The 26,759-nt window shown below is 47.2% G+C and overlaps 1 protein-coding gene and 1 long non-coding RNA gene across 4 annotated transcripts in view; one reads left to right on the top strand and one right to left on the bottom strand.

Moving 5' to 3' along the window:
• FSTL4 (follistatin like 4) overlaps positions 1 to 26,759 on the bottom strand; it is a 356,770-nt gene that overhangs the window by 17,266 nt on the left and 312,745 nt on the right. For 2 of the 3 annotated variants that reach the window (XM_073221559.1, XM_073221560.1), the window contains exons 9-13: positions 12,643 to 12,804; positions 12,117 to 12,251; positions 11,180 to 11,206; positions 7,908 to 8,026; positions 3,624 to 3,773 (exon numbers count right to left, since the gene is read on the bottom strand). In XM_073221559.1, coding sequence (XP_073077660.1) covers positions 3,624 to 3,773; positions 7,908 to 8,026; positions 11,180 to 11,206; positions 12,117 to 12,251; positions 12,643 to 12,804 — 593 coding nt within the window. The remainder of the gene's footprint in view (positions 1 to 3,623; positions 3,774 to 7,907; positions 8,027 to 11,179; positions 11,207 to 12,116; positions 12,252 to 12,642; positions 12,805 to 26,759) is intronic. The other variant, XM_073221561.1, reaches the window with a different exon arrangement.
• LOC118969711 (uncharacterized) lies at positions 18,292 to 26,726 on the top strand. The gene is made up of 3 exons (XR_005057569.2): positions 18,292 to 18,946; positions 22,203 to 22,282; positions 26,475 to 26,726. It is a non-coding gene; the product is annotated as an uncharacterized lncRNA (long non-coding RNA).

Raw genomic sequence — 26,759 nt, forward strand, 5'->3', positions numbered from 1 at the left:
ATGGACACTTAGGTTGCTTCCATTTCTTGGCTATTGTAAATAGTGTTGTGATTAACATACGGTTGCATATGTCTTTTAGAATCTGAATCTCCACAGTATTTTATATGAAACATTTGGTATTCAAAAAAATTATTAGGCATTCTAAGATACAGGCTATGTGAATGAAAATCACATAAAAAAGGCAATAGAAAGAGACATATAGGTGAGCTATAAAAAGATAACTTATAAATATAAAAAAATTTGAAATTCTAAAGATGAAAATGCAATACCTGAGATTAAGAACTCAGTAGATTTTGTTAAATCCATATTAGCCGAAGATAGGATTAGTGAACTGAAAGACAAGTTCATTAGTAGACCTTTCCATTATGTCCCATATTTCTCTTTGTGCTTCAATTCTGGTATTTTTTTTTTAAACCACAACAAAGATAAGGCAAGAGAAAATGAGGCAGAAGAATATTTGAAGAAATAATGGCTGAGAATTTTCCAGTCTGATGAAAGATTTCAGTTGATGTATTTACATTCAAGAACCTCTGAAAATCCAAGGCAGAATAAATACAAAGCACACCATGCCTGGGCACTTCATAATAAAACTGCTGAAGACCAAAGAGAAAAATGTTAAAAGTAGAAAAAGATACATTATCTTCAAAAGAGAAAGAATATAATTGTCAATGTGGAAATATTAAGAGCAAAGTTATTTTCAAGCAAAAATAGAATTTGTTGCCAGCAGACCTGCATAAAAGAACCTACTGAAGAAACTTTAAGGCAGAATGACAGCCCCAGACCGAATCTGTGTACTTCAGGAAGGAGCAAAGAGCAATGGGAAAGGTAAATAGCTGGGTGAAAATAAATGATGATTGGCTGTACAAAATAATGTCATACCTTGTGGAGTAAAATTATATGTAGAGTTAAAATTCGTTCCCACAATAGTGCAAAAGACAGAGGAAGTTTAAAGAGTTAGTGTTCTAAGCTCCTATCATGATTGGGTAAGTGAAATAATAATTTGTATGAGGCTATATTGAGGCAGGGATGCATACTGTGATTGCTGTAGTGGTGGTCATACAACAATAACATAAAAAGATGCATTGGCATTTCCTTTGATCAAAGGATTGGAATTATTCAGATTATGTTCTCTGGCCAGAGAAATCAATAATAAAGTCTCCTGTTGTATTTTCCAGGAGAAACTACAACCCCAGTTATATCCAACTTTCTCCCTATAGTGAGCCTGTACTGATTTCACTTTAAATTGACATCCACAATCACTATTGCCTTTTTTTTAAGCATTTCACAGTATTTACTGTAACCTAATCTGATATAAAAATATCTAATTTCCTCTGGATAATCAAATCTCCCAAATACCAAACCTGAGGAAGGCAGAGGGAGCTTGGGGGCAAGGGGAGAGAGTGGCTACTATGCATGGCATTCAAGGACCCCAAGGCCTCAGTCATACTGCCCAGCAGTCCCATCACATTTTCCCTCTCAATTCAATTTCACAGGAACTTTCACCTCCCTCCTCAAACCTCCAGCTTTGGTGATAGTTTCCCTTCTAATTTCAGTAAAGAAACCAGAAAAGACATTCATCCAACTACCACCAACTGTACCTATTTGTGATTGTGCCTAAACACTTTCCGTCTCCTCCTGTCATGGTGCAAGAATTTGCGTTTATATAAGGTAGCATCTCCACTTGTATGCCACTGATGCCACTGACTCTTGCCTGCCTCAATGACCCAGAAGAATGGGACGATTTGTGGTAGCTGTTCTTCCATTGGCATACAAATGATGCGATGTCACCTGTTCTGAAAAATTTCTTTGGCATCTTCTTCCAAGTTGCTACACTGCTACTTTTATTCATTTACAGCAAAACCCCTCAAAACAGTTGTCTATACTCACCATCTCCACTTCCTCTCCTGCCATTCTAACTCAGATCCACTCCCTCAGGCCTGTATTGGACCATTATCATACTATCTGTTCCTGCCAAGGTGATACCTGTGTACCAACTCCAACAACCAGTTCTTAGTTTTCATTAACACAGATGCTCTCTGCGTTGGCTACCAACCTTCCCTGGAAATACCCTCTTTCCTCGGCTTCTGGAATACCACTCTCCTGATTTTCTTCCTGCCTTCAGACTACTCTTAGTCTCCCCTTCCTGATCTTTAGGTGTTGGGAGTGCTTCACGGCCCCAGCCTTGACCTCTGTATTACCTTCAGTGATTTCATCCACTCCTCTGGATTAGACAGTTCATGTGATGATAATACCCATATTGACATCTCTGGCCTGGACCTCTGCTTTGACCCCAGACCTGTTTATCCAACTGCCTGGCAATACATATTGTATATGTAGATATAATAGCAGCTTAAATAAACAGCTGTAACAGACCCGAAACTGAATTCCTGATTTCCCCCCTTTACCTGCTCCATAGCCTGTACTCCCTGCCTCGCTCAAGACTCTGTCATAATATATTAATTTTCATATTGCTGTGGTAACATTACTACAAACTAGGTGGCTTTAAAAAATACAAATTTACTCTTTTATAGTTTTGGAGGCTAGAAGCCTGAAATTAATGTCTGCAAGGCAGTGGTCTAGAGGCAAATGCATTGCTTTGACTTTTCCAGCCTCCAGGGCTGCATACCTTGGCTGGTGTCTTCAAAGCTAGCAGTGTGGCTACTGCATCAGCCCTCACAGGGCCTCTTCCTATGTAGTCACATGTCTTCCTGCCTCCCTTTTGGAATAAGGGTATTTGTAATTGCATTTAAGGCTCACCCCCAGAATGCAGGGTAACTCCCCATTTACAAATTGTTAATCACAGCTGCCAAGTCCCTTTTGCTGTATAAGGTGACAGTCCTAGGTTCTGGGAATTAAGATGTGGATAGCTCACCATAAACAGTAAATGGCATCACCTTTCTACAGGTGCTTCAAAGCTGATCCTGCTTTCTCAAAACCTATATTCCAGCCAGCAAAAAATCTGTTTAAAAAATATATCAAGAATGTGATCACTTCTTACCATTTCCACTGCTGTCATCATTTCTTGCCTGGATTATATCAACTGACAACATCTCTGCTTTATCTTCCAGTCATTCTTAATAGAGCAGCCAGATTGACTCTTTAAAATCTCAGTGAGATTATGTCACACCCCTGAATAAAACGCTTCTGTGGCTTTCTGTCTCACTGGCTTTTGTCAAGCCCTGACTTGGCCCCACTTGGCCCCACAGGCCTTCCCTCTGCTCCCAGAGTGGGATCCCACGTGGCATTTGGATCTCTGGTTCTGTTCACCTCTAGAGTGAGGGCCAATTTAAAATAGGCTTCCAATTCTTCTGTCCATTTAGCCTGTAAATAGCTCTTACTATGTAAAGATCCCTCAAATTCTGATTTATGGTCTGTCTCCTTGTCTAGAATATTATAGGACTTCATTGCTCATTCATGGCTATTTTCCAAGAACCTAGAACAGTGCTGGGTACAGAGTAGGCAATAAAACTTGAGGAATAGTTACACATTAATCTTCTTTGTTCCTCCTCCTACCCCAAGTCTGACCATCTCTCGTAGGAACTGGAGGTGCACAGAAAGCAAGGAAGGATGCGCCCAGCTGCACCCAGAATCGGAAGTACCCCTCCCTCCCTTGGGAGATGTACCTGTAGGACTTTCTGGGCTTGCACGTCGACCACGAGGACTCTGCTCAGTGCCGGCTGGGCCACGTAGATGTACCGGTGCCTGACGTTCACCGCTGATGCCCACTGGCACGGCTGGGTGACATTTTCTTCCCCATGAGGACAGATTTCTTCCTGTAAAGGAGATAAGCTGCCATATAGCCTCTTCATCGCCTGCCCCCTGCCCTCTCTGGGTGCCCTCTCCCCTGGCCCTCCTCTGTCACTTTCTTCCCTCTCTCAGAATCCTTTGGAGCCACAGAGTGTGGCACATGAACCACCCCACATCACCGCTCTCCCAGAAGGGACTCTCCCTTGGCGTTTAGGTCCCAGGCTGCTTCTCACTTAGCCTGCCTGTCATCTTTTCCCCTCCTGGGGCCGTAACCCCCTTAGCGGTCCTCTCTGAAGCCTTCTGCTCTTCGGGGCTACCTTCTCCCTGTACTCACCCCATCATCTAAACAGTTCTGTGCGTGGCCAGACATGGGACGGGCTGCCTGCACTCTTCTCTGCCTCCTCTCCTCCCTCTCGCTCCCGCACCCTCCGGCTTTAGTCCTCACCACAGAGCCGGCGGCGTTCTCACCGAAGTCAGCACTGACTTCTCAGTTATTAAGCCCAGCCTCCGCCATCGTTTTATGAGAACTTGGGGTACCGTCAGGTGCAGTGCTGACTATTCCTCGGCCCTCGGCCCTGCATGCTACCCCAGCAGCTGATCCTTCTCTGTTGCTCGGTCCTGCTTGGGAGTGCTCAGAATTCATTCCCAGATGGCATTTCTCTCCAAAATCCACTCTTTTTGTTAATCTTATCCGAACCAATGGTTTTAAATGCAGTCTACATGCTTACAGCTCCCACATTTATGTGTTTAGCTCAGGCCTTTTCTCTCAACTCCAGACCTGTAAAGCCAATGACCTAGCTCTGCGAGGCTGGTTAATGGGCCAAGTCCAAAATCCACTTTCAACCTTACCTCCCAATCCTGCTCAATCCATTCCAAAAAAGGCAGCCCCACTGTCTGCCTTCCTCCGACCAAGAGCCCTGAGGCTGTCCTTGACTCCTCTTCACCGTCTCTCTCCCACCGCCCTCGCCCGGTACATCCGCACTCACTTCAGCTTCCCCTTCAGACCCACTGGGAATGGGCCTTTCCTCGCCACCTCCCCCTCTTCTCGCCCTGGCTGGAGCCCCAGTAGCTGCCGCCTGAGGAACCGCTGTGCATCCAGCCTGTGCTCCGTGATTCTCCTCTCTGCTCTCCCTCCTGCCCTGGGGCCTGTGCATCGGCTGTTCCCTTGGCTGGGAAGGCTCTCGCTCACATAGATACTTGCTTTCGTCCCTCATGTCCTTCAGGTCTCTGCTTAAGTGTCCCCCGCCTGAGAGGCCCTCCCTGACCGCGCCCAACTTAGCACCCAGCCCTACCCCCTCCCCCTGCTGCATGTGTCAGTTACCGCTGGACTCTACATTTGCTTACCTCTGTCTGCATCCTTTCCTCTTTCCCTAGCGTGTAAGCTCCTTGCCACCAGGCTTTTTGTCTGTTCACTGCTATATCCTTATTCTTAGCCCCTAGTAAAGTGCCCAGTACAGGAGTGGTGCTTAAAATATATTCGTTGAATGAATTAATGAGTGAAAAAGGCAACCTTTTCCTTTGTTTTCTATGTTACACGTTCTCATGTTTTTCCTCGGGATTCTGGCCCAGCTCTGTCTCCATCTTCTTTGTGGTTCCTCTTGGTCTGCCTGTCCCTTAACTGCTGGTGAGCCCCAGGGTCCTGTTCCAGGTGCCCAACTCAAGCCCCTGGCCACCCCGGCTCTAGCCAGCACTCCTGTGCCGGTGGCTCTCAGATATGTCTGGCTCAGCACCACCTTCTCCATTCCCACTGGGTCCTCTCACACCTGTGCCTCCGCCGGGCACACCTGGACCACTCCTCCCCTCTCTGGCTGCTCCTCCCTCTGGGGCCTCAGCAGCCCCTGGCCAGCCAAGTCCAAAGCATGACCGCCGTCTTTGACTCTTCCTTCTCCCATGCAGCTCACCGCGAACAAGTCATCCAGGACCACTGAGACTACGTCTAAATCTCTGAGCTCATCTGCTTTCCGTCTGCACCCCACATTTTTTCTAAATGACTGCAGTAGCTTTGAAACAGGGCTTTCTCCTTTTACCTCCCTTAGCACTTTAGAAAGAAGGTCATTACACTGCCACCCTCCCAGAGTGGTCCAGGCCTTTTCTAGATGAGGAAACTGCTATATGGGGCTGCCTGCAGCTCACGGTGGTTGTGGATTGCCTGGAATGCCTTCAGGACCTCTCTCACTGTGTCTTGTTCTAACTTCTTAGGAAAGTTGAATCCTGGTTGGGGTTTGAGAGATTTCCTTCAAGCAATGGTTAGGTTATTGCAAATTTATGAGAAACTAGTGCCAGTGTGATGGGATGCAATTATTTAAGCCTAACTAACTGCTAGAAGTTAACTAGGATCACTCCTGAACTCATGGCTGTTATGTGGGGAGGTGGGCGTGGGGGCGAACTCATCAGAGATAACAGTGCTAAAAAATGTTGAATTCAAATGAAATAGCCAGGAAAACAGCTATTCCCAAGCTACAAATGTGAGAAATAAAAACAGCCAGCACAGCAGTGCAGCCAGCTTGTTTTAGAAACTCGCCTGGGCTGAGCCCGCTTCCTCCATGAGCTCCAAGCCTGTCACTGTTCACTGTGCATCCCCAAGGCGACGGCGGGTATGGCCTTCAGATGACTCTGCATGAATGTCATAGTTCTGCCATCGAGTAGCTGGGGTTCAGTAGAAGAGGCCACACCTCATGCAAGAAACTACAGCACAAGGCCAAGTAGGGTCCCGGTGGGAGGGACAGCGATGTGGGGTGGGGTGGGGAAGCACCGCCTGGGGGATGCCTCCTGACAGCTGGGACTTGAGGGCCAGAAGGGCTTTCCTGGATCTGCTACCAGCTCGTGTCACTCCCTCTGTCCACTGCGTGTCACACTGCCACTTTCTACTTGTCTTCATGCTTTGTCCATAGCACCTCCGACACTCGGGGTGTTCACATGCTTTATGCTTTCTCCTCTGGTTCCTTGTGGGGGATGGGGGCACTGAGGACCTCCAAACTCACCGCTTATAAAGGTAGAGTACCCCTGCCTTCTGCCAACTTGGCCTTCCTTGGGTTCTGTGGCCCATGTCGTCCAGGCTGCCTTTCAGCTACTTCTTTTGCCTGCCAGGGAACCCAGGCCGCTCCAGCTCACCATTGCCGGTTCCCCTGCTGGCCTCCGGAGGTTCCTGTGCATATGTCCTGGGGGCACCTCGTAGGCCAACTCGGCGAATCATAGGCCAACCTGATCTGCTTGACAGAGAGTCTGTCTCCTGGCGTCCCCTGCCCCGGCATGTGGCGCACAGCTTGTAGAGCCCCCGCTGCCTCTCCCCCTCCCGTGTGAAGGGCACTCTCCTCTTCCTGGAGACACTGGTTACCCTTCTGCCCCTTGCTGATCCTACCTGTTGGCGACTCTAAAATATATTCAATCCTCCCCATTCCCTCTGCCACCAGCTTAACCCAGGTCACCACTGATTCTCACCTGGATGATCACAAGTCTCTTCACTGACCTCTGTGCTGCTGGCCCAGCCCTTCTGGTCGCTGCCCTCACTGAGGTCCTGTGTGTGTCCTAAAGCAACCTGCTCCTGGCTGTCCTCCACTTAAACCCTTCACTGGTTCCCAGAGCTTCTGAACTCCATCTTGAACCCTTAGTTCCATCCTAACTGAGGCCCTCCTACATCCATTCTTCCCTCCAGGCCTATAGAATATTTGCAGTTCCCTGCACATGACATGATGTTTTAGGCCGCTGTTCTCCACATTCATGGCATTTCCTCTAGAAACCCATCATCAGTTCTTACTCATTCTTTAAAACTGAGCCCAGGAGCCGTCTCTGACTTTGTCCCATCTGGGTCTGAAAAGGCCCCTCCTCCACATTTCCAGTGCAGCCTGCCTGTGCTTCCACCACCTCCTGTTTGGTGCTGTCTCTTCCCAAGGCTGTCTGCATTTGACTGTGAACTTGCGGAGGCCAGGAAGCCACCTGTACACCCTGGGCTTCCCCTCAGGCTCAGTGCGCTGAAGTGGCTGCTAGAGGAAGGAATGAGCTTAAACCCCCAGCCTTGTAGGCCCTTCCCTCGCCACAGAACACATCTGGAACCACACTTCAATGAGCAGGTAGGACTTAAGAGGCCAAGCAGCACACGGGGCAAGCCTGCCTTTCGGGACTTCCGTGTGTGACAGAGAAGCGCTCCAGGCGCAGGTACGTACGTAGCTCATGAAGATCTTCTCCGTGGGTTTGAGGTGCCGCTGGATCTCACAGTCCACAGGATGAAGGATGACGATGCCGTCGTCAGAGAAGATGTAGAACATGTTCCCCACGCTGAGGCCTGGGTGGGGCAAACACAGCATGTGGATGCCCAGCTGTGCGGGGGGGCCCACGTGGGATCTCTGGCACAGGTGAAACCTGCAGCTTATGAGCATCTGGCTCAGGCACAAAGTGCAAGTCCTGGTCAAGGTGGGGTGAGCTGAGCCGAGCAGGTGGGGTGTGGGGAGGACGGAGAGGAATCGCCCAAGGGCTGTGGATCAGCAGGCACATCAAGGGCTCTGCAATACCCAGGCTGTCCTTGCAGCTCCAAGACAGGCACATCTGCCCGAGGGCATCTAGGGCTGGCCACCAGCACAAGTTTTCAAATAAACCACAGCCTTAGCTTTGACATAACTTGTTCTTCCCTGTTCTGAAAGGCAAAGCCTCCCCTGGTCGTTTGTGGTCAACTAGTCAAACCAGAATGGATCAGATGATGCCAAAAAGCAAAGTCTCTTATTTCATTTTTAAACACATTTATGTATAGTGCCACTCCTGTGAGCATTGGGCTCTACTACCGTGGCTGGTTCTCCTTCATCCAGATCCAGTCCTGGCCTGTCTGTGCTGGCAAACCCTCCTTCAGGAAATCTTGCTCCAGCTCCGCCCCACCAGGTTCTCTGGGGCGGCCCCACCGCAGGCAATAGGGCCCGGAGCCTGGCTGCACTGCCTGCTCGCTCCCTCCTGCGCCCAGGGCTGCAGCGACTGGGAGAAGAGAAGGGGCCTTGGGGACCAGCTGGTTCAGCCTCTTTGTTTTAAAGACCAAGAAACTGAGGCCCAAGGAGGGGAAGGGGCCTGATGGAGGCCACCTGCCCTTGTGCCAGAGCTGGGCTGACCTGGATGCCTGCTCTGGGGCCTGCCCCTCACCTGCTTCCCCATTAAAGGTGAATTCAGCCCACAGGCAGGTTCTCCCTCCTCCCTCCTTTCATTTCTTTTGAAGGTAGAGCATTAAAAAGATTTCGATACATTCTAAGAAAATTAAATATGTAAAACACTGGCTTTTTCCTAGCATGCTGGAAAACTGGTGTACTGATTTAATTGACTGAATAAGGTTTCAGCGAGTTAGAAAACAAACCAAGCCAACAGGAACCGCCGTTCTACTTTGTTCCAGTGACTCTGCGGGCAGGTTTCTGGGCCCTGAGCCCTTGGTGACTGGGAGGCACCAGTGCTGTGGCTCCGTGGGGACAGAGACCCCTGACTCCATGACACAGCCTCAGCTGCCCCCTGCTCTGCGCTGAGAGCAGCTCGGGGTGGGAGGGCTCCTGTGCCCATGTGAGCAGCTTATGCAGAAGCAGGTACTCCTGAAGCACTCTGTGCAGGCCCCAGGGGGCCCCTGGGGGTGCTGGGCAGTCTGTCCGAGAGCCAGATGAAATGGGCTGCCCATGTCCCTAATCCCACAGCATCCCAAAGTTGGACTGGGGCATTCTGGCCTGTGTTTGCTCTGACCCCATCTCTCTGGCCTCCAGCAGGACCTCGTCTTCTGGAAAACTCACCTGGAAAAGTCCTCTCACTGAAACCGAGGGGCCAGGGGAACTCAAAGACCCTGCAAAACCACAGACCCCAGGAACAGCCTCCAGGGGCTTCTTGGAAAATGGATCAATAGAAGAACCAACCTAAGAGCGAAACTGTAATGGAATCCACATGGGGCTTGCAGCTGTAGCTACACTTCGGATTGAGCACAGTGGCTTGCTCACAGTCAGCAATGGAATATGAGGCTCAACAAATAGTTGCTCAGCAAATAACTAACTGCACAGGAGACCCAGCCTCTGGGAGGTTCTGTCTGAGTTTAGCTTCTGCTAAGGGGGCCTACAGGAGCTCCCTTTGCTTGTGTGCAGTCTTGGCGCCTCACTCGCATGTGTGGGAGTGCCCTGTGGCCTGCATGTTTTAACATGAAGAGTATAAGTGGCTAGCTGTCCAGGCATGATGGGATTTGTCCAATATGAATGTAGTACCTGCCAGCCAGAAGCCCCCAGGCAGCTGTGGGTCTTAAGTTGGACCTCTATAGCTGCAATTCACACCCCCCGCCCCACCGGGCCCCGGCATTCTTTGTAGGGCTCCACTTTTGAAACCTGAGTCCCTTTGAGTAAACTTACCTTAGAAATACACCACCTCTCAAAGGTACAGAGCAAATACTCTGTGTGTACAGTGGCTTAGGAGCCAGTTTCAAGCAGCATCAACGGACAACTGTCCCTGACTAGTGACTGTTACTATGACTGCTAAGGAGTCCTAAAGCCTATTGGCAGCAAAATTCCTCATTTTCTAGGCTCTGCCTCTGTTTTGCTCCCAGATTTACTGTGCACTTTAGTGCCTGATGTTCAGGGGGTAGTTCTGCCCATGTGCACGCAAGTACACGCTAGGCTGCAGGTAATACCATGTTAAGTTCTTGAGGAAGAGAAAAGGCAGGAAATACGTGTATTTTTAAAGAGGGAGATTTAGTGCATAACCCTGAAGTCACATGGCACTTCTGCTGCTTGTCATACTCCTCTGGTGCCTGTCCAGCTGGAGAGTAAGTGACCACAAGGTGACTGAACTCTGCTCTGATGGAGGGCTTCAGAGTTAGGGCTGGGCCATGGATGCACAAGGATCCCAAACACAGTCAGGCTCCAGAACCCAGCTCCCACTTGTGTCTGCTATTCTGTGAACCATATGAAATTGTCAGTATTGGACCATTTTTGATGCATAAAAGTGGCAGTTTTGTGTGGCTCAACAACTAAATATTGTTTCACACATGCAAATTTAAAAAACCTGTTCATTAAAAAATATACATGTAAATACACATTTACAGAAATGATTGTAGATTTTTTTTCTTCTGCATTTCCTCAGGGTATACACCACAGCTCCTGGAAAGATGTTGAAGGCCCAGATCTGACCAGGAATCCCTGCCGACTAGTCTGCTTCAGCAGACGTTTCAAACAGCTTTAAATGGAAACTTTCCATTTTTAAATTTGAATGGACTAGTGTCCATTAAAGACACTCATAGGTGTTGAATCTGTTTCTCAGTGTGTGCCACTTGAGCTTGACACTGACCTCCCCCACCCCATCCAGTCTGGCACGTGGGCCCCTCTTGTGGGGACTGCTTGGTGTCTGGAAAAGCTGATGGTGGCTCATGAAAAGATGGCCCATCATGGAACCACAAACCCAGGTGACCACAGGCATGACACACAACAAGTGAGCTTGGTACCTTCCTCTCGCCAAAGAATGTTTGCAACTGCAGCATCAGAAAATTGGAAGCAGGAACATGATCAGGGAAGGAACAAAAGAAGAAAGCAGTGTCAGAACTTTCACTGGACTGAGTCAGTCTCTGAACATATTGGTACCGAGTCCATCATATATAGAATCTGCACCACTCACTGCCCCAGCAAGAGTCCTCGGGGGAACTCTGGACATGGGAATGCTTCCGGGTCTCAGGACCCTTGTGATTCCTAATGAATCTTTGAAATCAGGTCCAAGGATCACAAAAGCTAGTGAGATTTTTCCACTTTTATAGATGATAAAGAGGGAGCAACATCTCTCCCAGACCTCCTGGGTTCAGAAGCACACTGGTTTTCAACTAGGATTCTCCTAGGAAGACCATCTTGAAATACTTCTGATTATTTCCTTTGATGATAAAGACTCAGCTTAGAGTCTTTGGCCACCAGGTCCAACACCCATGTTCATGATCCTGTGAATCTGCAGACCCACGTGGGGAAGAGTGGCTGCAAGGGAGGGCACACTTAGCACGCCAGGTGGGCTACAGTCCCCAGGGCAAAGGTACATGCGCCTGTGTGCACAGGCCAGTTCCTGGGCGCTGGTGGGACAGCAGCACTGACAGTATGAGGAATTCGGTAGTTGAGGAGCAGAGGTTTTCGTCATATAGTAAATAGGAAGCAGAACTGGGGCCAGGAGATGCAGCCCTCCCTGGGGTCCTGGGCTCTGTCTGCTGTCTAGAAAGCTTCCCTGTGTATATTCCCAAAGTAATCAAGGTTGCCAAAAAGGTTTGCTCACTTCTGGGCAACCTCTGTCACAGTTTGTGTGCAGGACACGGGGTTTGGCAGCTGTGGCCTTGGTCAGTTAGTTTCCTCCCACCTGACAACCCCCAGCCAGCTCCATGAGGAGCTCAAAGACTAGAGTGGACTCACGGGTCTTTCTAGCTGAGTCTTCAATGAAGAGTGAGGAAATATCTTCATCCACACCCACTTCATTCTTGGCGATGCAGGTATACGCCCCTGTGTCTTCATACCGAACACTACTGATGTAGAGTTCGCTCCCATTGGCTGTAGAAAGGACAGCGCTCTGGGTGGTCTGCTCAGCGGGGACCCCAACTCCCTCCTTCCCCTCTCCCTTTTGTTGAGAATGCAGACTATAAACACAGCCCCTCAGCAGGACTGAGGGTAGCCAACATCTCTAATCCACACCCAGGAAGGCCAGGAACAGCTGAAATGAAGTGAGGGTCACCTGGGGCCTGATAGCTTCGGAGCTGTCATTGAGCTCACAAAACCTGTAAGACATGTGTGAGCCTGGGTAACAGGAAAATGTGGGGAGATATTCATTCATTCCCAGCTTATCTGACTTAGAAACAGATCATGCCTCGCATTTCCATTCCTGGTGAAAGTGCCAGCTTGAACATGGTGGGAATAGCACAGAGACACTGCGGGTGGTTCTTACCTAAAAGGGAGAGCTGTTTTGACATCTGAGTTGAGACATCCATGCCGTTTTTCAGCCAAGTGATTCTGGGCATAGGAATGCCCTCTGCATGGCATCTCAGAGTGGCCGCCACCCCAGGCTCCTGTGCCTGGGTCTCTGGGTAGACGCGGATGACTGGTGGTGCTGTGGGTGAGAGTCAGTGCTGGTAAGAGAAGGCCCTCACCTGGCCTCCAGCCCTGAGACCCTGCTTCAGAGGGGTGAACTGAGGCAGCTCTGGAGTTCTCTTTGCAACCAGGTTAAAATCATCCTGTTCAGCAACTCAAGCCCTAAGAAAAAGGGCTATAAAATGGATTGCAGGCAATAAACATGTCAGGCTTTGTACCCTGTAATTCGTGGCTTTCATCATCATTCTAAATATGATCAGAAAGACATCCAAATATTTAATGCTGTTCAACTGCTACACATAAAGAGCAACAGCTGCTTAAATTTATTTTTGAATGAATAAAATTCAGATATATTATTTCCGTTATGGGAAAGCCATTGGACAGAGCTTAATTTCTTGCATGGAGTGCTTCACAGAGCACTTTTGGGCACTGACTGGCAGGGATATTAATTATATTATTGCTCTGGGGAAGCTCATTGATTTTCCAGTGGGTCATTGTTATTTCTCCACTTCTCACCCCCTGCAATGTGGGTGACAGGCAAGGTTGTGCTGCTTGGCTCTTGAATCAGTCATGGGAACTGGCGATCAAGTTCAGGGCTGGGGATGTGACCTGGCCCACTCATCAGATGACCATGAGTGGGCTGGACATCTGCACCCTCCATAGAGCTCTGGCTTTTCTTGCATGGGCTGTCTGTGGAGGCGTGAATACTGTCTGGAGGATCTTCCCTCCTACCCCAGATTTGGGCCTGGGAAATAAAATAATTGTCATTTTCAATGGAATTAAGGGATCTTACTTATTTATACATTTTGCTCTATATTTCCAAAAGGGATTTGAGAGAGCTTATGTAAAGGTACCTGGATATTGAAAACATCACACATTGTGGAAAGATGGGAGATGGATTCTTCCTGAAGCAGGTCACTACATTTTCCCAGTTACCTGAAAGCTCCTATTGTCTAGAAAAAGAAAGTGTCCCAGTGCTTTGGGAGAGCGATGTTTCTTGGGACGAGAGGAGGAACAAATTGATGCTTATGTAGAACAAAGAGATGGTATTGATCCTGGAACCTAAGCAAGATTTCCAGTGGGTGTTTAGGTGGGCCGAGGACAGGAGACAAACTCCATGACTTCATTGTGAGAAACGGGCTCTGTAACTCATCAAAGCTTCTCAGGAGGCTGCCAGTAACCTGATCAACCCAATCTGAGTTTAACATCTTTCCTCCGCTTGACCTATTAGCAAAGCTGAGGGCTGAGCAGAAAGCTGTGCACTGAGAAGAAAGTGGGCAACTGGCCAAGTGTATGAACCCACCTTCAGAATGGCCTAGGCTTGTTTCTGTAAAATAAGCTTTAATGTATCTTATGATAAGCCACACAGAGACCCAATGCCAATAATATCGGAGGCATTTCTCCAGTTTCTCTTTGCAGTTCTGGGGGAGAGTTCCAGGAAATGGCAGAAGGGCCTTGTCACATAACAGGCCACTGAGGAAGGAGGTGGCAAATGCGGCTTTTGCTAAGGTATCTTTAGAGGGCTGCTTAGAAGTGGATCTCTCCTCTCTGCCTCCCCTTGGTTCAAAGAGGAAAGAAATAGTAACTTATCTAGGAAATTTCCCTACACCCTGAATTTGCTAGAGGTAAGAAGGAGGTTCAAGTTGAATATAGTAGTTTTGGCCAGGGGGCTGTAATTCAAGAGCACAGAGATAGAAATGGGAGGCCTAAGATCGCTGGATTGGTGGGGAGTTGGAGAAGGCAGTAGAGCACCCAGGGTGGCCGGGACCTGGGAGTTAATAAACTTGGGATTTTGGTAGATCACCATTTATTTATACAAGCTTGTCTAGCAACCACAAAGTAAACTTAAAGAAGGTGAGGGAAGACCCAATAGAGATAGCAGAAAAGAATGAATCAATTAGCCAAACAAGAGAACTGATAAATAAATCTAAGACCTGGCTGTTCAAGACAATCAGTAAATTAGCCTATGGAGACTACAAAAACAGGAACAAAATTCAAAATTTAGGGGATGCAGTAAAAGTTCTAGAAGGAATTTTATAGTGATACAGGCCTACCTCAAGAAACAAGAAAAATCTCCCATAAGCTAACTTTATGCCTAAAGGAACTAGAAAAAGAACAAAGCCTGAGTTAGTAGAAGGAAGGAAATAATAAAGATCAAAATGGAAATAAGGGAAATAGAGAGTAAGAAAACAATAGGAAAAAAACCAATTAAAACTAACAGCTGGTTCTCTGAAAATATAAACAAAATTGAAAAGCTTTTAGCCGGACTCATCAAAAAAGGAAGAGGGATCAAAATCGGAAATGAAAAAAGTTACAGCTGACACCACAGAAATACAAAGGATTATAAAAGAATTCTATGAAAAATTATATGCCAACAAATTGGACATCCTAGAAAAAAATGGATAAATTCCTAGAAACTTAGAATCTTTCAAGACTGAATCATGAAGAAATAAAAAGTCTGAACAGAGCAATTACTAGTAACAAACTCAAATTAGTAATCAAATATATCTCCAACAAACAAAATCCAGGACCAGATGTCTGTGAATTCTACCAAATATTTAAAGAAGAGCTAATACTTATCATTGTCAAACTATTAAAAAAAAAAAAGAGGAAGGAATGCTTTCGAATTCATTCTAGGAGGATGGAGCACGGATTACCAAAGCTGTATAAAGGCACTACAAAAAAATAAATAAATAAAAAATCACTGACCAATGTCCTTGATGAACATAAATGCAAAAATCCTCAACAAAATATTAGCAAACAGAATTCAAAAATCCATTAGAAGAATCATGTGGTGGTGATAATCATGTGGGATTTATTCCAGGGATGCAAGGATGATTCAATGTCCACAAATCAATGGGATACACCACTAAAAAAGGAAGGCTAAAAACCATATGATCATCTCAATAGATGCAGGAAAAGCATGTGACAAGATTCAACATCCATTCATGATAAAAATTCTCAACAAAGTGGGCAAGAGGGAATATGCCTCAGTATAGTAAGATGATATATTACAAACCCAAAGCTAACATAATAATGGCAAAAAGCTGAAAGGTTTTCTTCTAAGATCAGGAACAGGCAAGTATGTTCACTCTCACCACTTTTATTCAACATAGTACTGGAAGTCCTAGCTACAGCAATTAGACAAGAAAAAGAAATAAGAGGCATTCAAATTGGTAAAGAAGTAAAATTGTCACTATTTGCAGATGAAATGATAATATATACAGAAAACCCTAAAGATGTCACCAAAAAACTATTAGAACTAATCAATGAATTCAGTGAAGTTGCAGGAAATAAAACTTGTTTTATAAACTAAAAATGAACTAGAAGAAAGGAATTATAAATCCCATTTGCTGCTGCACCAAAAAGAATAAAATACCTAGGAATAAATTTAACCAGGAGTTGAAAGACCTGCATTCTGAAAACTGTTAAGATGTGGATGAAAGCAACTGAAGGTGACACAACTAAATAGAAAGATATACCATGCTCATAGATAGGAAGAATTAATATTGTTAAAATGTCCACACTATCCAAAGCAATCTACAGATTCAGTGCAATCTCTATCAAAATACCAACATTTTTTACAGAAGAACAAATCCTAAAGTTTGTATAGAATCACAAAAGACTGTGAATGGCCAAAACAATCTTGAGAAAGAAGAACAAAGTTGGCAGTACCACACTCCCTGACTTCAAGCCATACTACAAAGCTGTAATAATCAAAATGGTATGGTACAGGAACAAAAATAGGTAATAGATCAATGGAACAGAATAGAGAGCCCAGAAATAAACCTCATGCTTATATGGTTGATTCATATGTAACAAAGGAGGCGAGAATAAACAATAGGGAAATAACAGCCTCTTCAATAAATGGTGTTGGGAAAACTGGCAGCTACAAGTAAAAGAATGAAACTGGACCACTATCTTAAACAATATTAAAAAATAACTTCAAATTGAATTAAAGACTTGAATGTACGACCTGAAACCATAAAACTCCTAGAAGAAAACATGGACAGTAAGCTCTGGGGCATCAATCTTAGCATATTTTTTTTTGACACTTTTTTTCAGGAAAGGGCAACAAAAACTGTTATAAAAGGGATTACATCAAACTAAAAAGGTTTTACACAGTAAAGAAAACCATCAACAAAATTAAAAGGCAACCTGCATGGGATAAAATATTTGCAAATCATACTGATAAGGGGTTAATTAAAAAAAACTTACGCAACTTATCAACCCCCCCTCCCCAATAACCTGATTAAAAACTTGGCAGAGGACTTGAACAGACATTTTTTCCAAAGGAGACTTACAGATGGCCAACAGGCACATGAAAAGATGCGCAACATCACTTCTCAGGGAAATGCAAATCAAAACACAATGAAACATCACCTCACACCTGTCAGAATGGCTAGTATCAAAAAGACAAGAAATAACAGTGTTGGCAAAGATGTGGAGAAGAGAGAACCCATGGGCACTGTTGGTGGGAATGTAAACTGGTGCAGCCACTATGGAAAACAGTATGGAGGTTCCTCAAACAATTAAAAATAGAATTACCACATGATCCAATAATTCCACTTCTGGGTATTTATCCACAGAAAATGAAAGCATGAGTCTGAAGAAATATATGTATCCAATGTTCACTGAAGAAACACTTAGAATAGCCAAGACTTGGAAGCAACCCAAATGTCCATCAGTAGATGAATAAAGATATGGTATATATACACAAAGTAATATTACCCATAAAAAAATGAAATCTTACCATCTGTGACAATATGGATAGGCCTTGGAGGTGTTATGCTAAGTGAAAAAGATCAGACAGACAAATACCATATGATTTCACTAATATGTGTAAAATCTAAAAAGCAAAACAAATGGACAAACAAAAGAAACAGTCATAGATCTAGGAAACAAACTTGGTTACCAGAAGGGGGAGCACGATTGGGGGATGGACAAAACAGATGAAGGAGTTTAAGAGATACAAACTCGCAGCTGTAAAATAAACAAGTCAGCTCAATGCAATGTACACCATAGGGAATATAGTCAATAACAGTCTAATAACTTTGAATGGTAATGTATGGTAACTAATCTTATTGTGGGGATCATTTTGTAATGTATAAAAATATTGAATCACTATGATGTACAACAGAAACTAATAGAATATTGAATGTCAATTATACTTCAATAAAAAAAGAAAACTTTAAAGCATTGATGTGGAATCCAGAGAATATTTTAAAAATTTAAAGCACTACTTTTCAGTCATGTCAGATGAATAAATCTAGAGATCTTCTGTATAGCATAGGGCCTATAGTCAGCAATACTGTACTGTGCACAATAGATTAAATAATAACAGAATAAAAAAATCTGTTAAAATGGTAGATCCCATATTAAATGTTCTAATCACAGATAAAAATGAACAAAAAAGAAAATCAAAAGGACAGAAACTTCTGAAGGTGATGGATATGTCTGCTGTCGTGACTGTAATGATGTTATCATGGCTGCATGCATGTGTCCAAACTCATCAGATTGTATACATTAAATACATGTAGTTCTTTGTTTATTAATTTTACCTTAATAAAGCTGTTTAAAAAAAGTGCTACTAACCTAAAAGTCACCCTAACTAATCTCATAAGAAACTTCTTTCATAAATTTAAGGAACAGATAATTCCTAAAGTATACAACAGAGATGCTCCAAATTACATCGTAAAGCTAATATAATTTGTCGGAGAGCACAAAAAAGATGACTAGGAACTTAACTCAGGAAATAACCCAAGTGAAACATTAGCAAATCACATCTAGCAGGGTATTAGAAGAACATAGCTGTGATCAAGTATAATGTTTTAATGGCTAAGTATTAGGAAACCTATTATTAATCATAGCCAAAATCAAAGGCAGTCAACAGAGAAAAACCATCTAATTCTCTTGGTAGACACTGGAAGGGCTTTTGGAAAAAATTCAAAATCTGTTTCTTGGAGGAAAAAAACTCCATAAAATTGGGACAGAATGATATTTTCTTCCTACAATGAAGGATATATATATAAAAAGAAGAAACAATAGCATTTTTTTTTTCAGAATGGTGAAACATTAAGCCAGGAAAAAAGAAAAAGGATAAAGGGAAGGAAGCAATGTCAGACGCTCACCAGTATGCTGGGTGCTATTGTCAACAGAAGGTAAGAAATGAGAGGTACAGGTATTAAAAAAATGGAGAAAAATGATGTATTATCGGAATATGCTCCAGATGAGTAGTAAGTTTCGATGAGTACAGAAGGGGATCAGTACCACAATGTACAAAATTCATGGCTCACTTATATACCAGCAGTGACCAGGCAGGAAATACAGTGGACCGAAATGAAGGAAACTGTACAATTTCACTGAAGACATAAGACTTGAGTAATTGGAAAGATATGATCTTGGATAGGAAGATTTATTGTTAAGAAACAAAATTAAGTCATGTTAAATAAGTAAATTCCAACTGAAATAAATTGGTGGGGTCTTGACAAAACAATTTAAAAATGTATCTTGAAGAAAAAGTGTGCAAGAACAAATGAGGTAATTCTGAAAAAATGAGAGGGATGACTGTCATTTTTCCATGCCAGATACTACAAAATATTATAATTGCAAATGCTGGAAAGTGGGGAAGGTTAAGGTGAGGCAGGGGTGGGTGGCAGGGATGGGGGTAGAGGGGGAGGGCTGAGGGAATCCTCATTCTCAGTCAGGCATCACATTAATGATCTTGACCGATTTTACAAAACTCAATTTTGTCAACATTTACAAGTATTATCAATTCAATATTGTGCAGCCAACATTTATTAAATGCCAGGTATTTAATTTTACAGTGTCAGGCATTATGGACAGAGCAGTGAAGACTGGCCCTGGTCCTGTCCTCATGGGCTTTCTGTCTGGGAGATGGTGACTAAATGATTAACTGCAAGTGCGGCAAGCATTAACAGAAGGGAGTTTTGGGGGCACGATGCCAGGGGTTCAGGAGGCCTTATCAGAATAGAGCAGGATCCACTTTGTCCACCCACAAAGGAAATACAGACCTTTCTTATGCGTGGGTGCTTGCCCCTTTATTGATAGTAGATTTAGGTCACTGATGGTTGGCCAGTGAACTGGGAACTCTAAACTGGTGGTGTGTAGGCTGGCCGCCTCAGTGACATGGACAGTGGCCCTCCACTCTCACGCCCGCATTGGGCTCCCCGTTTCTCCTGGCTCTTTCCATAAAATGCTTTTAATTTCCTTTCTCCTGGCTCTTGCCAAAAAATGCTTTTAATTTCTATCTTGGAAAAAACCCCAAGCCTCTTTACGCCAACTTCTCCCCAAGCTGAGCCCCCTTTTCTGCTTGCGTCCACCCCGACGAGTTGTCCACACTCAGCTCTAACTACTCTCCTTGTTCCTGGTTAAGCCAGTTCCAGGTCTGCAGGCATTCCCCACCACCTGGAATCTGCTCTTTCAGGCCGTGGTGACGCCACCCCATGCTGGCGGGCCCGGTGGCCAGGCCTCTGACCTGTCTGCAGCGTTTGGCACAGCGGATCACTGTCCCCCGCCTCGGCCCCAGGACCGCACTCCTGGCTCTCCTCCCGTCTCGGTGGCCTCGCCATCTTCCTTGCTGGTGTCTCTCACCTCCCGGGCTCTCAGTCCTGCTCTGCTCGGACGTGCTCCACCTGCGCTTGCTCCTGCCCCAGGCCATTGACTTTAAATGCCGCCCGCCCTACAAGGCATCTGAAATGTGCATCTCCAGTCCAGTCTCTCCCTTCTGCTCCAAATGCAGGTCCGCAGCTGGCTGCACAACACCTCACGTTTACCACATCCCCAGGCACACATGCTCTTTCTCCCCCAATCCGGGGGCTGAACCCCTCCTGAGTACTCGGCCGCTCCACTCCTCCTTTGCTTGGACCATGATCCTTTGAAGGCATCCTTGGCTTTCTCACTGAGCTGACACGAATGTCACCTTGTCAGTAAGGCCTTCGCGGGCCATCTTACCTATAGTTTATCTGACTCTCCTGATCTCCTTCTGCCTCTTAACGTTCTTCGTCCTTTTCACCCTTTGGCTTGCTCCACAAGGATGGGAATTTTGGTCTATTCTGAACTGCCATGTTTTCAGTATTTATCCTGGCATGTCAGTGAAACTCAGGAATTATGTATTAAATGAACAATGTCTATGCTGAGACCTGAAAATTAAGGTGAGCTGGCAGCAAAGTGCGGGAAGAGGATTCTTGCCAAGGGAACAATCGGCACGGCAGGGAGTCTGGAAAGCAGGCACATGTTGGCAGAGGCAGGCTTGGGGAGGCCAAGAAACGAGGCCGGGAGGAGAGCCAGGCGCAGACCACGGTGCATGTGTGTGCTGTGAGTGTGCACGCACAGGCCTGCATGCATGCCTGTGGGCTCACAGGGACAGGAAGCTGCCACCACCCCCTGTGAACCTCAGACCTCCCCCGGTTTTTCCTGGGGAATGGCAAGGAGGAGGCTAAAGGAGCTTAGCCAGGCCAGCAGCGATAGAAGGGGGCGCTGCGGACGGTCCTAGGGCCTCTGGGTCTTCCCAGCCAGTGTCCTGCACAATGGGGCCCTGTGAGGTGGAAGGCAAGCCCCAGGGCACTGAGCAGCTCCATCGACAAGCCCACCTTGCCCTGACCTCACTACTTCCCAAGGGAAAAACTGGCACAAGGACACTTACAAAAAGAAAAATAAAAAAAAGAAAAGAATCATCGTGTCGGTTCGGTGGGAGCTTCTTTTGCCTCCAGCACCAAACTGTCCTCATACGTGATGAGGCGTCTTCGGAGCCCACGGCTGGCGCAGACAGGCCGAGCCCTGAGTGAGCGCCCATCCACCTCGGGCAGGATCCAGCTTCCTGCCAGGACAGGGAGGGCAGGAGGAGAACCCTGGGCAGGGAGGCATTAAAGACCTCGTTCCCTGGGGCCCCAGCTGCATGAGGCCCCATCAGAAAAGTCCTGCATTTTCTTTGTGGGAGACAGAGAGAGGGGCTACTGTGCTAGAGTAGGGGGTGGGGCGGAGGCGCGACCCTCTGCCAGCCCCAAGGCCAAGATCCCACTGTGTTCCCTGGGCCCTGACTTCCCCTCTTTTTGTGTTAATTGGTGCACTAAAAATAATTTGAAATTAATATGTCCTGGGTAAACACATTCATTTTCCTTTCAACTTGCAAAACCGTTCAGTGAAAGCATATGAATACGCAACACAAAGCCCCATTTTCCCTGGGAAGCTTCGATCATTTCCAAGGTGAGAGGCAGCATAAATATGTCCTAAGTAAGAGGCACATTCACAAAAGTATCAAGCTGGAGTAATAACAGATTCGGGAGATTATTATTGTGTTTTGGGAATGAATCATTACTTGTCTGAACTGTGGAGAGTTGGAGGGTGTTTTTATTTTAAAGGATTAATCATTTATGTGAGGTTCTTCATCCTTTATAGGAAAGCACTGTGGGAGGTTTGCATGAAGTTGTAAATCATGTCGGTGTTTGGGCCTCATCTCTGGCTGGCCTGGTCTATGGGTAAGTTATACTAATAATTTGGGAGAGGAAGTAGGTGACTAGAAGGGTTCCCTTTAGCAGAGTCTTGGATGGAAAAGCCCCAGAAGACGGCCCAGCCTGTGTTCAGGGTCTCACCCTGGCCACAAGGATATAGGGCAGCTCCAAGGAGGACTCTGTATTTTATTCCTGGCTTGGCAAGTTTCTCTGAATCTTATTTTTGCATTTGTATAATGGGTTGGAGGCTCTCTGAGGGGCCACCAGCTCATCCCTGTTCACTAACTACAGTTAAATATGGCTTGAGACAAACCAAAATCTCCACCGTATCTGTCCCACTTTGGACTTTAAACTCCCTCTGTGACAGGCATTTTCCAAGTATTTTACACATATCATATCTCACAGGCCTACAAGGCAGGAGTTACTATTTTTATTCCTAGTTTACAGGTTAGTTCACTTGCCTAAAGACTGTGTCAGGGAAGTACCAGCACTAGGACTTGAACCCAGGTCTCCCCTGCTCAGAGGTCATGAATCGACCCTACGACAGAGGTGTTGCCAGCTTGGTCTGCACTGTGCCTCAGGTGAACAGCCCCGGCCCTGCTCAAGTTCCCAGGAGAGGGAACTCTGTCTCTTGGGCCCACAGGCCTCACATTAGCCCCCAGCACATCTGCTGTTCACTTGGCATCTTCTGAGCCCTCCAAGAGGCAGGTAACTGGCCAGGCCCTCAGTTCCTCCTTTGCCATTCCCTCCCTCCTGCTTAGCGTTGCCTCCCAAGAACACAAAGCCATTGCTTGCTGTCCAGGGAACAAGTACAGGGCAGTGACTGTAAGGCTCCCCTCCTCTGACTGAGGAGAAGGCAGCTGGAGGAGCGTCACCCACTGCCTGTGTGTCCCGGGCACTGCCTGAACTCAGGAAGCCGCAGGCCATCTGCCGGGCCAAGCGGGGACCAAACCGGACCCCCAACAGCACTGCTGGCCACCCCACCCAAGGCTGCTGCTCAGGGACATCTTTCATGCCATTGACCCATGCTCGGGATGAATGGCCAAAAGGAACAAGTGCCATAGCTGAATTTGCCGCTGCCTTCTCGTTCCTTCCTCGTGAGCCACCTTAGCATTCCTTCTGCCTTGAGCAGAACGTGCCTTCTCAGCGGACACGGTTCCTCCTGCCCGAAGGCGTTTGGCACCAAGCTGCAGCCTGCCTACCGCCTGCCTGTGCAGCCTCCCACGGCAGCCCAGCCCTCCCAGGGACCGGAGCAGCATCAGGAGTGTGTGCAGTGGTCGGCTGAGCCCCACTGGGGCTGGGTGACCACGCCACTTGGCTCACCACCTTCGGTTGTGCTGAGGGCGGTGGCTGGGACTTACAGTCACTGCCCGCGGTCCTTCATCAGATTCCCACTAGGCAGCTCTTTCTGACCAGGCCCGAGCTTAGCTCCAGGGGCAGAAATAAATGAGGCAGGGTTCCTGTCCCCTGTGCCCCGTAGTTGAGCCCACAGCAACTCAGCATGGACCTGCTGACCCCACCGGCATCCCACATCTGGATTCTCCCAACAGCAACAAGGCAATGCCCTGGTGGGAGGGCCCAGGCCGGGGCAGGTGCCAAGGGTCTGGGCTTTGGAGTTAAGATCTGTTCTGCAGTTACTAACTGTAGGGCTGGGGTCCTGGGAAAATCATTGAATGTCTCTGAGCCCCCATTTCCTCATCTGTGAAATAGGGATGGTGCAGAGTAAGTACCCAGTAGATGTTACTGCTTGTAACTGTGCCTTTGATATCCCTCCATTTGCAACATCTTTCTGTCTTTCCACACTGATAGGGCTTCTTTCCTTCCCAGTCGCACACATCAAGGTGAACTTCTGGAATACTTTGAAAGCCTCATATCTTGTTCCCTGGACAGCAGGGAACCCTAGGGAGGCCACACCAGGCCTGCTTTAGTATAGCTCCCACGAGCGAGCTCAAGTGCCAGCTCTGAGTGCCCGGGAGTCAGCCCTGTGGGCTCCGGCAGGCAGGGCCACCTTAATGGCCTTCCCTTGCTGTCACAGGAGATCAGCCATCAGAGCCAATTTAATAAGGTAGAAAACTGAACACAAAATAGAGGTCCCAGGGAGCTTTCTCTGACACTATTGATGGTCAGCTGGAAGAGAAGTCTTAGATCTCTCAGCTGTTAAGCAGTGATCTCAAGCGGCCTCTGTGGATCTCAGCGGGAAGGTTTTGCTCTGTTTAGACTCCCTTGGGCCAGGAGCAGCCTGTTCAGTGGAGAGCAGGCATTGCTGGACTAGCGGGTGAGGGGGAAAGAGGGCTCCAACAGAACTCTCCAAAGCTGGCTGCATGATTTACTTTCCATCTGGTGGAAGAGCCTATTCTCTACTTGGCATCTAGCAACACCTCCTGGTGTTTGTGGGTCTGGGCCTTGCTCCTGGATTCACCCTGGGAGCGAGGGATGGCCCATCCACATCCTGAGCTCAGTCCCAGAATTCTGAGGGAACAAGGCCAAAGGGCCCTCCTAGCACCACGGACCTGCTACCTATTGCATTGAGGTGTTTAAGACCAGTCTCCTCCTGAAGCCTGAGGTGAGAACAGGCTTTCACCTGGGACTTTCTCAGCAGAGGGCTCCCCTCCCCACCTCACCAATTTGCTTTGGAGGAAATAAAGGGGACTGGGCTCACACCCTCAACTTGTGCCCTTTGTTCTTGTGAAGTGGAGACAGGATTTGATGGACTGAACTGAGGATCTGGGAATATTGGTTGATTTCCTTTCTCCAGGCTAGTCTGAGTGCCTGAGGGATCAGGGGCTAAGCATGCGGGGGTGTTTGGCAACCCATCATTCACCAGCTTTATACTCTGCACCATGTTGTGCCACTTGCCAGTTTGAGATGGTAAAGCCCTCTTCACACCGCAGAGCACATGCTCTGCCCTCCGAGCGGCCCCTGCTGGTTAAGAGGCCCAGACACTGCCTGCCGGCTGCACCTTATACCAGCCTCTGTATCCCAGCCTGGGGTGTTATAACCAGGAAGCCCATGGTTATTTCTGGTGAAGAGCAGAGACTTCATTGTAGCCACAAACCCCCAAAGAATTAAGTATGTCCCAGCCCAAGAGAAATACTAATAAAATATGGCTTAGGCATGTCTGAATATAAATATCCCTAAAACATCCTCAGGATAAATGCAGAGGCAACCGAGCTCACCCAGTTGTCCTTAAATGGCTTGTCACCCTTGGTCCCAGAGGGAAGCAGCACTGAACCTTGTGATGTAATCATTCTTGGCACCTTTTGCACTTTATCTCAGAGCAGAAGCCCTGAACACTGGCTGGCACAAAGGATCTAGGGCTGCCTCGGAGCTTCCAGACTACTCCCTGATGCACACACACCCTGCTCAGCCCCACTGGGTGACAGAGGCGATGCCCAGCTGGGCTTGGCTGGGCGAGTCTAATTCCCCTGGGGTGCTGATCTGCCACGGCACTGTGATGGCTTGTTTGTTCTGATGGCTGGAGAGATCAGGTTGGCGCAGCCAGCAATGTGACACAGCGGGCAGAGCACAAGCCCTGGACCTAGAATGACACCTGCCAGATGTGATCCCAGGCACGTGGCCTTAGAGACTCACCCATAAAGTGAGTTAAAATATACCAACTGTGATGAATTATCATAAGGATTGGCCAGAATACGTGCTCAGAAAACACCAGCTATTGTAATTGTTGATGTTGTCATCAGTAGGGGCTAATGCTTCCCAGTTTCTAGGAGTCCTGGTGACACAGGGGCCTCGTGGGAGGCAAGGCAAACCTCCCAAGCCTGCTCAGGTTCTGTGCCAGCTTGGCCCAAGCTAAGACTCTGAGCCTCTTGGGGAGGGAGTTGGGAACCAGACCCTGTTGGAGGAAGCCGTGTCTCGCGGTTGGACAAATGATATGGGCGCTCGCTGCCTGGAAGGGCAGTGGTTTTAGTGCCTGCTTCTCACTGGCTCTGGGAGCAGAGCTGTCACCATCAGGCACATTCTGTGGGTGCCTACTGGGGCCTTAGCTGCTGAGCGTGACTTGTCTAAGTGACTGTAAGGATATAAAGAGCTCTGCCCAGGGCTCAGGGGCTCTGAGGCAGTGGGGGAGCCGGGAAGCAGAGACCAGCTTGCTGCTTGCAGACTTGCCCTGAGACAGACGGGACTCTAGCACTTGACCTGCCACCATGGGAATAAAGCTGGGTATAAACCCTTTTACCTACAATGTTCTGTTGTCATTTTTCAGCCTCACCGAATCCAGAGTGAACTTGCCCAGAGCTGAAACCCTGACGCGACACAATGACTCACCCCCTTGCACCAGGATTCATTCCACCAGAGGAGGCTTTGGTGAAGCCAGACCTGGAGATTAGTTCCCAGACTTCCTTTGCCCACTGCTCCCCTTTACTTCTGAGAGACATGGGATACTGGGGGGTCAGGTAGTTAAGACAACAGGCTGTAGGAGGGAGGAGGTGGTTCTGAGCAGCATGTTGGGAATGCTTGTGAGGGGACAGCATGCACAGAGCCATTTACT

The sequence above is a fragment of the Manis javanica genome, chromosome 14 (genome assembly GCF_040802235.1).
Source record: "Manis javanica isolate MJ-LG chromosome 14, MJ_LKY, whole genome shotgun sequence".
NCBI lineage: Eukaryota > Metazoa > Chordata > Mammalia > Pholidota > Manidae > Manis > Manis javanica.